The sequence below is a fragment of the Tupaia chinensis genome, unplaced genomic scaffold, assembly GCF_000334495.1.
Source record: "Tupaia chinensis unplaced genomic scaffold, TupChi_1.0 Scaffold000511_1, whole genome shotgun sequence".
In the NCBI taxonomy this organism is placed as follows: Eukaryota; Metazoa; Chordata; class Mammalia; order Scandentia; family Tupaiidae; genus Tupaia; species Tupaia belangeri.
In genome coordinates, this window is record NW_006160024.1 from 2,316,108 (window position 1) to 2,327,197 (window position 11,090).

Genomic DNA, 11,090 nt, shown 5'->3' on the forward strand with positions numbered 1-11,090 from the left:
TGCCAGGGGGGAATGTGACAGCAGGCAGTTCAAGTGTGACAGGACTGCCTGCTCCAGGGACACAGCAGAGCCAGGTAAGGCCTGAGCTTCTCATTATATGCTGTCTCAGATGTGACTATGCTGAGGTGGAGGCAGGCAGATGCATTCTTCTTGCTTCTGGCATCAACACCTCAAAACCCCTTTGTTTGGTCTCACTTTGATTTTTATTTTTTTCTAGAAAGGCATTACATTTTGTTAGGAGTTTAAACAGAGCATAAACTTTAACAATTAGTATTTATTTGTATCCTTTCTGCCCTGATTTTATATAGAAGGTAACGTAATAAGAGCACTGAAAATGAGTTTCTGTGTGGAATGATCCACTGAAGAAAGTTCTCAGGGCTTCTAGGTTTTTTTTTCATTTAATTTTATTTATTCATTCATTTGTTTTAATTTGAAGAGAGAGAGACATATACACAGAGAAAGAGAGAGGGGGGAAAGTGAGAAAGCAAGCCTCCAGGTCTGGGACTCTAACCATGGTTGCCCATGTGGGAGTGTCCAGCACCTCAACCACCATGCTACCTGCTGGTCCCCCTCAGGGCTTCTAGTTTTATAGGCACAACCTCTCCCCCACCTTCCTCCACCTTCTAGAGCTCTCCTAAAAGCTTGCGGAGGTAGACATGCTTGAGACAGCAACATCGAGGTTCTGCTGCCTTCCTTAGTGGAAGCTTGGAGGTGTGGCGAGCATGACTCTAATAAAGTTTTGTTGTACAAAGATTGCAAATGTGTGTGTATTCACCTAAGAGAAGAGTATGGGTGGAACCAGAGGGAGATAAAACAGACAAAGCACCAAGTACCCTTCACCATGACGGGAAAAAAAAAAAAAAAAAAAACAAAGGTAGCAGTGATTTTTGGCAAACCTGTTATAATATCCATGGTGGGGAGGGTGAGAGTCACCAATAGGATACTGAGGAAAAGTGGAATCTCAGGGACAGAGAAACAAAATTATTTGACTTCTTTTCTTGAATATATATATATAAATTTTTTCCCATGAGAGGCCAAGAGAGAGATAAGCACCCTGACTGGGGTCCTTACTCTGATTCTCTTCTCAGCCTCAGCCAGCTAGAATCATGGTGTGAACACACACCTAGTGTGTCTGGGGAGACCCCAGGACATGAACCTGGGACCTTTCCATATGGCCTCAGTGTCACAGGGCATTGTTTTATGGTTGTGCCACTTGTGTGACTGTGAAATTGTGCAGTTTCTAGCAGCGGGCCCTGAAATGAGAGAAAATGGGGCGGGGCACGACCCAGCTGTCCTCTCTTCTGCATGCTGGTGCTGACATGTTCTCCACCTGTCCAGTTTCCCTTCTGAGCCTCCTGTTTCCTTCGTAGGTCACGAGCCTGGGCTGCTGCAGTTGGTGAATTACTACAGGGGGGCTGACAAACTGTGTCGCAAAGCTTCTTTAGTGAAGTAAGTGTTCTTTAAGACCTATCTTTTAAAAATCTCACATAAATGTTATTAGCATTCATCCTAAAGCACTTAAGCCAAACTGTGGGATGAGTTGAAGTACAAAAATACTTTAAAAAAAAAAAAAAAAACAGACAGCTAACATCAGTTTCAAAGCTTCTTCTGAACAGCTTTGAAAGCAGTCCAAAACACTGCTGTCCAGTGCTTGATGAAGCCCACTTGTCTCTTAGATGAGGCTCCCTAGTAACAGAGCTGGACTCAAGGTCTCCTATGTAAGTGATTTCTTGGGGAAGGCTCTTATGAGAACTCCATGAGGTAGCAAGAAGGGCAGGGCAGGAGAAGGGCCTAGCAAAGAGGTGGTTCCAGCTGAAGCTTCTCCTCAGCCCATCCTTAAAGTGACACCTCAGCATTGTAGCGTGTTGAGGTAAGGGGACCAGGCTTCTGTGCTCCAGTATCAGTAAACCATTGACTGTCAAGATAGGTAGAAGACATAACTTCCCAGGCCATTTTGGGCATGGGCTGGTTCCTGGAGAAGAGTGTGCATAAGTCCTTAGTGGCCCACTCTGACAGCAGCTAGAGGTCCTCAGAAAGGATATCTGAGCAGGGTATAATAGTATCTACTGTACCACCCATCTCTGAGCTGTTGGGTTATGGCTAGATTGCTCAAGAACAGTACCAAAGGGTAGAAGGAGACAATGTGATATTGGGCTGTCGGGAAAAGTCACGATGTATTTTTGCATAGAAAAATACATCGTGACTTTTCCCGACAACCCAATACAACAGTCAAGCTCTAGGGTCACCAGCTTGGGTTTTAACCCCAACTCTCTCATTGAGCAAATCTTATCCATCTAAGCCTCAGTACTTCCCTCGTAAGGTGGTTGTGAGGATTAAATAAAGTGATATATATGATGTGTATATAGCACAGTGGCCTAGTACATAATGTGTATTTGGCTCTGAGCCTTGGCTTTCTACTCTGTGAAATTGTGAAATGAGGCTAATACTAGGGATTATCTCACTGTTCCTGTTGTAAAAATTAATGAATTTAGTTTATGTAAAGGATTTGAATAATGCCTGTCCCATAGTGTAGACTATGTAAGTGAAAGCTCTCATTATTATTACCAGTACTATGGTTGTCATTGTTACTGTGTTATCATTGTAATGGAGAAACCCTAGGCATGACCCCTAAAATCAGGGCTATAGTAGGCCTCTAGTATTCTTTCCATGATGACTAGCGAACTTGTGTGTGTAACCAAACAAATCATTCAGTTAAGAAGACACTGGAAGGTATGACTCTGTGCAAGATGCTCTTTTGCCCGGTAAGATTTCTTTCTGGGCTGTAGATATTTACTAAGTGGAGTGCTCACAGAAATATCTCCATTTTTTTGTTTGTTTGTTTGTTTGTTTGGACTCATTGGCCCTGGTAACTAACATACCCACTCCTCTCAGTGGAGTGTTCAAAGAAATATCTCCATTTTTGTTTGTTTGTTTGTTTGTTTGTTTGGACTCATTGGCCCTGGTAACTAACATACCCACTCCTCTCATAATGGGCTTTCATGATTCTAAAGGAGAATGAGGCCTCCTGAAGTCCTTTGAAACATATTTATATATTTAGACTGCAAATGATTGAGTGGAAAATCAGGAGTGGAAATGGAACATGATTGTTTATTCATATTATTCACAAAGAAATGTTTACAAAATGTCTACTTGATCTTTTCTATGATTTTTTTCCCCTCTATTAAGAGAGTAGATATCTGTGACCTTAGGCAGCCAGCACTACTCTGAATCCCAGTGTCTCACCTGTAGAATGGGGGTGGATTGTGGGGACAGTACCTGCTCTTTGACCCTCAGTGGTACGTAGTATGATTTGTAAGGGTCCTTTGTAAATGGCGACGTGACCTGTGCACACTGGAGATTGTTATCATCCTCATCTGCTTCCTTCATTTTTTCAGGACTCCGACAAGTTAGAAATATAATCTCCCTCATTTTATAGGACATAGTGGCAGCTCAGAGAGGACACCCAGTTGCCCTTGGTCACAGCAGTTCGTAGTGAGCCAGGTCAGTTCTGATCTGTACAAATGGAACCCACAGCGCTGTGCCTGGATACCTCTGGAAGGCTTCCCGGCCCCTCCATGGGATTCCACACAGGACCCTGTGCAGCCTACACTTTCTTCTTGCCATTTCAAGGAGTTTCAGAAATTGATCAAGGTCCCAGGCCCATAGCCTCGGGTTTTGCCTAGTGCAGGTCAGAGGCTTGCCTTTCCTCTTGCAAGCATCACATCCTTGGAAATACGATTACAGCTCCATTTGCCATTGTTTTCCAAATGGACTGATGAAGAAATGGTACAAATGCAGAGAACTTGTTGCTGAGCCTGGTCTCGGCTCTGTACAGGAATGAGAGCTTCCAAAGGAAGGGTATCCAACAGAAATAGAACGCTCCCCACATGTGTAACTTTAAACTTCCTAGTAGCCTCATTAAAATAAGTGCAAAGAAACAGGTGCAATGAGATTAGTAATCTTTTATGTAACTGATTCCAAAATATATGTTAACATGTAATTAACATAACCAAATAGTGAGATTATATATATATAGATAGATACTTTCATTCTGAGTCTTTAAAATCTGCTGTGTATTGGGAACCAGCAGTTAGCGTAATGGCTATGTCGCTGGACTCCCACTTAGTCGACCGCGGTTCGTGTCCCGGACCCGGTGGCTTAAAAAACTCATGCCGGGCGCGTGTGCGTGCGTGCCCAAGATCCCGAGAGGAGAATGGAGGAGAAGGGATTGCGGCGTGACCATCCCCCCTGGGGGGTGATTTCTCGCTTTCTGTCTCTATGTCTCTCTCTGTCTGTCTGGCGAGCGCACGCGCCCTACAGTGAAAATCTCTCCAAAAAAAAGCCATTGTTTTCCAAATGGACTGATGAAGAAATGGTACAAATGCAGAGAACTTGTTGCTGAGCCTGGTCTCGGCTCTGTACAGGAATGAGAGCTTCCAAAGGAAGGGTATCCAACAGAAATAGAACGCTCCCCACATGTGTAACTTTAAACTTCCTAGTAGCCTCATTAAAATAAGTGCAAAGAAACAGGTGCAATGAGATTAGTAATCTTCTATGTAACTGATTCCAAAATATATGTTAACATGTAATTAATATAACCAAATAGTGAGATTATATATATAGATAGATACTTTCATTCTGAGTCTTCAAAATCTGCTGTGTATTGGGAACCAGCAGTTAGCGTAATGGCTATGTCGCTGGACTCCCACTTAGTCGACCGCGGTTCGTGTCCCGGACCCGGTGGCTTAAAAAACTCATGCCGGGCGCGTGTGCGTGCGTGCCCAAGATCCCGAGAGGAGAATGGAGGAGAAGGGATTGCGGCGTGACCATCCTCCCTGGGGGGTGATTTCTCGCTTTCTGTCTCTATGTCTCTCTCTGTCGGTCTGGCGAGCGCACGCGCCCTACAGTGAAAATCTCTCAAAAAAAAAAAAAATCTGCTGTGTATTTTACTTTTAGAGCACATCTTAATCCAGACACTAAATTGTCACCGACAACCTTGGATCTGAATTTAGATTTCACAAAAATGTATGAGCGCAGAAGTAGATTTACATATGCAAGTTGTTCCCACACATATAAGGATATTTCAGTAACTGAATTGAGTATGAACAAATAAATTTCCTTTCATATTTACACACACATTGGGAAAACTACTTTCTATTTGAGAAGAATTGATTTTACTTGGAAATAAAGCCTATCGTTTTCCAACCTATGCCTGTCCAAGTTAAGTAAATGCACCAACTCTTGTGTGAACTCAGTGTTATTAACATTGAATTCAAGGGGATATTGAATATATTAAGGAATAACTCTAGGTTTAATCAGTATCAATATCAACAAAGTATTCTTTAATTTTTAAGAGTTTTTGCAGTTTTCATAATGCTGTTTGTTATAATGAAGTCTTCTACATATTGAGTCATGTTATAAAAATATATAAAATCAGGACCAGCAGTTAGCATAATGGCTATGTTGCTAGACTCCCATGTAGTTGACCGTGGTTTGAGTCCCGGATGTAGTGGCTTAAACTCAGGCTAGGTGTGTGTGCATGCGTGCCCAAGACCCCAAGAGGAGAATGGAGGAGAGGAGACTGTGGTGTGATCACCCCCCCAGGGTGGGGGGGTGATAATCTCATTTTCTGTCTCTCTGTTTTTTTGGCAAGTGCACACATCCTATAGCAAAAACCTCTCAAAAAAAAAATCATTACTATTGATTTATATTATGAAGTTAGAATATAATTTCTCATACCCATTTGGCAGGATCGTAAATAAGGACTTCTTTTCCCTTCCTTAGAGCTTTCAGTTCATATGCAGTGTGGATATAGGTGAGAAAATGTAAACAACACTGCCATTTAAAATTTTTGATTATTAGAGGAACTCATAAATAATTGGATCATTCCTTTTTTTTTTTTTTTTTTTTGAGAGGTTTTCACTATAGGGCGCGTACACTCGCCAGACAGACAGAGACAGACAGAGAGACAGAAAGTGAGAAATCACCCCCCCCCGGGGGGATGGCCACACCACAATCCCTTCTCCTCCATTCTCCTCTTGGGATCTTGGGCACGCACGCACATGCGCCCAGCGTGAGTTTAAGCCACCGGGTCTGGGACTTGAACCACAGTCAACTACATGGGAGTCCAGTGACATAGCCATTATGCTAACTGCTGGTCCCTATTGGATCATTCTTAATAGCCTAGTGATTTAGGAAGCCAGATTCCAAATGGCCAACTATTTTTGTTGTTGTTGTTGTTTTTTGAGAAGTTTTTGCTATAGAGCACGTGTGCTATGCGCCCAGCGTGAGTTTAAGCCACCGGGTCTGGGACTTGAACCACAGTCAACTACATGGGAGTCCAGTGACATAGCCATTATGCTAACTGCTGGTCCCTATTGGATCATTCTTAATAGCCTAGTGATTTAGGAAGCCAGATTCCAAATGGCCAACTATTTTTGTTGTTGTTGTTGTTTTTTGAGAAGTTTTGCTATAGAGCACGTGTGCTCGCCAGAAAGACAGAGAGAGACAGACAGACAGAAAGTGAGAAATCACCCCCTGGGAGGATGGCCATGTCCCAGTCCCTTCTCCTCCATTCTCCTCTTGGGATCTTGGGCACGCACGTACATGTGCCCGGTGTGAGTTTAAGCCACTGTGTCTGGGACTCGAACCGTGATTGACTACATGGGAGTCAAACGACATAGCCATTACACCAACTGCTGGTCCCCAAAATGGCCAACTGTGATTCGAATGAAGAAATAGAGGGGAGAGTATTGGCAAAGAACACAGTATCATTAAATTCATTGTCTTCTGTTTCCCTCAACAGTTCCATGAACTGATGAATCATTCTAACATTTGCAAGTATATATTGAACCATTTCAACAAATGTATCCATGACACTTTGCAGAGCCTTCTTTGGGAAACTGAGCATCAATGTTTTTAATATGTATCTCAGAGTACAATGCAGTATGTTTCTAATATGTATCATGTGGTAGATAAATAATAAAAGAAACATCAATCTATTACAAATTACATTTTTTTTTGTTGTTGTTAGAGAGAGGGAGGGAGGGAGGGAGAGAGGGAGAGGGAGAGAGAAAGAGAGAGAAAGACAGGGAAAGAAATTACCCATGGAGAGCAGATGGTATACCACAACCCCCTCTCTTCCATTCTCTCAGGGTTTGGGGCACACATCCACATACACCTGGTGTGTTTTTCAAGTCACCAGACACCGGATCTAGGACTCTTCCTGGCATGTAATCCATCCACCTTAACCCTGTATCATGGCTGGCCCCCATTTCATTTTTTAATTTTATTTTACTTTCCTTATTGCCAGAGGGTGTGGAGAGAGAGAGAGCTAAAGAGAGAAAGCACCAGCAATGGGGCATAGTCATTCCACAATTATTTCTCTTCCATTTCTCCGTTCTGTTGAGATTTGGGGCACACACACATGCTCAGTGTATTTTTCAAGACTCTGGAGCTGAGACTTGAACTATGGTCTGCCATGTGGGATCTGGCTCCCATAACCATTAGGCAAAAGTGCCAACCCAATTTTTTTTTTTTTTTTTAATACACCTAGCTGAAAATCCTGTGTGTCATGATGGAATGTGATTTTTCACATGTAAGTGAAATTTCTTGGTATATGTGAAAGAGTCAGAAATAGTGCACAATGAGTTTGATATATTAATGTTTTAAACTAAAACCAGGCATTATTTTATTTATTTAAATTTTGCTAGAGGGCACATGAACTCAACAGAGAGAGAGAGAGATAAAGAGAAAGAAAGAGAGAAATCACCCCTCAGGGAGATGGCCACACTACAATCCCTTCTTCATTTCCCTTTTGGCATTTTTGGGCATGCACACACACACACACACACACACACACACACACACACACACGTCCACGCTGGTCCAGGCTGTATTTCAAGCCACCAGATTCATAACTCGAATCACAGTCAGCCACATAGGATCCAGCTGCCTTAACCACCATGCCACCAGCTAACCTTGGCAATATTTTTATGTATTGATATATATTAGTGAATTTTTAAAGGCAAACAGACCCAAAATGTTAATTGGGTAGTAGTCATATGTCACATCATTTATCAAAAGATAAAGAAAAATATTTACTATTTTTCAGAATTTGAGTCAGTCTTTGACATTGTTAGAAAGGTTTTGTGTAAATAGTCTTTGACATTGTTAGAAAGGTTTTTTCTGTAGACAATTGAGACTTAACTGAAGGCTATTCACTTTTTATCAACTGTTTCAAGTTTTTCCTTTAAAAATGTTTCTTTTACATTTTCATCTAAAATGGTTTTCTTTTTGTGTAAGAATTAAAACCATCTTATAGTTTACTGAAGTTAAAAGCTCAGATTTTGTTAAAAAGTTGTTTTAAAAGCTTTTATTGGGCATTTCATTGCGGTTTTCGTTGCTAACTTTATTCATTCTTTTTTGACTTAAGAAGAACATGCTTGTCAAATGCATCACATAATTCATGACAGTGTCTCCTTTACACTGCAAGCTGCTTTTCAGTTCACTCTGCCCGGCACGTCGTAGCAGCCGTTCTCTGAATTTGTGACATACGTTCTTCCAGTTCTTTTTTTTTTTTTTTAACTATCTTAGTCACAGTTCTAGCTCCTGTGTCCTACTCAGTTCTGCATCAGTAGTATTCCTTTGTTTCAAAGTTAAAACTTTGCAGGCCCGCATTTGTGGTTACGTTGCTGAACAGCATTGCTGGTTACACATGACTGACTGCAGTTCGAGCCCCAGACCCTTTGGCTCGAAAATCATATTGGGTGCGCACATGCAAGTGTGTGTGTGTGTGTGTGTGTCTCCAAAGTCCCTAGAGAAAAATGGAAGAGAAGGGATTGCGATGTGGCCACACCCCTGGGGAGTGATATCTTACCTTCCTCTGTCTCTGTCTTTCTCTGGCAAGTGCATGCATCCTATAACAAAAACCTAAAAAATAAATAAATAAAAAGGTTAAAATTTTGCCTCTACTTATTTTTTCACTAGAAAAATGTTTATATTTCCCCTTGGTTACCAGCTATGGCTTATATAGCTAACTAGCCCGATAACTAATACTCTCTGCATAATAAACACAGCATAATGTTTCATCAGCACACAGAAAGAAACCACTTAAACTGAATCAGTCTATTGTCTCTGAATGGAAGAGTGATTTGTTTGTGTTTGTCACATGCAGGCTTGGCGTACACACTGAAATGCACAGTAAAGTATAATGTCATCCTACCAAATCAATACAGTTGTGCTTAATGGATGAATATTTTGCAATGGATCAGTTTTTGTTTTTGTTTTTGTTTTTTGAGAGGTTTTTGCTATAGGATGCATGCACTCGCCAGAAAGACAGAGACAGACAGAAAGCGAGAAATCACCCCCCAGGGGGGATGGCCATGCCTCAATCCCTTCTCCTCCATTCTCTTCTTGGGATCTTGGATACACACACACATGCTCCCGGCATGAGTTTAAGCCACTGGGTTTAGGACTTGAACCACATAGTCAACTACATGGGAGTCCAGCGACATAGCTATTACGCCAGCTGCTGGTCCCAACAATGGATCGGTTTTTAAGTTAAAAGTAAATAAAGTTTAAAATTCATTTTCTGAGTCATCCTGGCCACATTTCAAATATTCAGTGACCACATGTGGCTTGTGGCCACCATAGAAGACAATGCTGAGACAGAGTGGAACATTCAGGGGGTTAGAAATTTATGTATTTTTGTTCTTTAAGTACTTTTCAAATTCTGTTGTCTTTAACTTTAAAATAACTTTCTTTTTTAACTTGCCAGAGGGCACTTGTCCTCCTCAAAGACAGAGAGGGAAAGTGAGAAAGCGCCTCCATGGGGCATGGCCACACTGTGATCCCTTCTCTCCCTCCTTTTGGGATTTTGGCCATGTCCCTGGCATGTTTCTCATCCGTGTTTGAATCTGGAACTCAAACCTTGCAGTTAACCGTGTGGAATCCAGCTCAGATGCCACCAGGCCATGAGCTGGCCCAATTACTTTAAGTCTGCTGTTTGCTCACAGCCTGGGTTTCATAGCAGTTATCTAAATATTTTCCTTCACTCTCCAGTTTGTTTTCCAGTGTGGGTCAGGCTCAGCCCTAACAAACTTGTTGAGAAGGTGTTGACTTGAGATTATGCCAAGGTGAATTTCCTTAGACATGCATTTTAGGGACCAGCAGATGGTGTAATGGTTACGTTGCTGGACTCTCATGTAGTTGACCATGATTTGAGTCCTGGACTCAGAGATCTATAACTCAGGCTGGGCATGTGTGTGTGTGCACGTGCCCAAAATCCTCAGAGGAGAATAGAAGAGAAGGGATTGCAGTGTGGCCATCCCCCCAGGAGGTGATTTCTCACTTTCTCTCTGGTGAGTACATGTGCCCTATAGCAAAAACAAAACAAAACAAAAAAAACCCTATCAAAAAAATGCATTTTAAACAGAGCTGGAGTTCTGGCAGTACATCTTTTGAACTAACCAGGTGTGCCTTTGCAGTTGCACTAGCAGCTGTGTACAGCCCAGCAGTGCAGTAGGAGGCCTGTCCTGGGAGGCTAAGAGCAGAGGAGTTAGGAGACCAGGTCTGCCTCACCTCCTTGAAAAGCTCTGGGGAAAGCAGTGACAGAGCATGGTAAGAAGCAAGACTGACCCCCTGTCATCTGCCAGGCTAATCAAGACAAGCCCGGAACTGACCGAGTCCTGCACATGGTTCCCCGAGTCCTACGTGATCTATCCAATGAATCTCAAGACCCCAGTTGCCCCAGCGCAGAATGGAATCCAGCCACTAATCAATAACACAAGGACAGATGAAAGAGAATTCTTCCTGGCTTCTTATAACAGAAAGAAAGAGGATGGAGAGGGCAACGTGTGGATTGCTAAGTCGTCGGCTGGAGCCAAAGGTAGGTTGGCATTTCTGCCCCCTCCTCCATTCACGTAGGTTCCTGTCATGATGTGTTCAATGTTACATTAGACACTAATGATGGATTTAGACGAGGGCTCGATTCTAACCTGAAGCATTGAGAGTAGAGACCACATTTAATTACCAAGTTTAAAATACCCATCTAGTACTGATGCCTTCTAAATGCGTGTTTCCAGTCTGCA

General features: G+C 42.3%; 1 protein-coding gene across 1 annotated transcript in view; it reads left to right on the forward strand.

The window, feature by feature from the left end:
• Nucleotides 1-11,090, forward strand: part of TTL (tubulin tyrosine ligase) — a gene marked incomplete at its 5' end in the record, with an annotated part of 43,328 nt that overhangs the window by 3,898 nt on the left and 28,340 nt on the right. Inside the window, 2 exon segments of the mRNA XM_006156678.2 lie at nucleotides 1,371-1,449; nucleotides 10,656-10,888. Of these exon segments, the coding sequence (XP_006156740.2) occupies nucleotides 1,371-1,449; nucleotides 10,656-10,888 (312 nt within the window).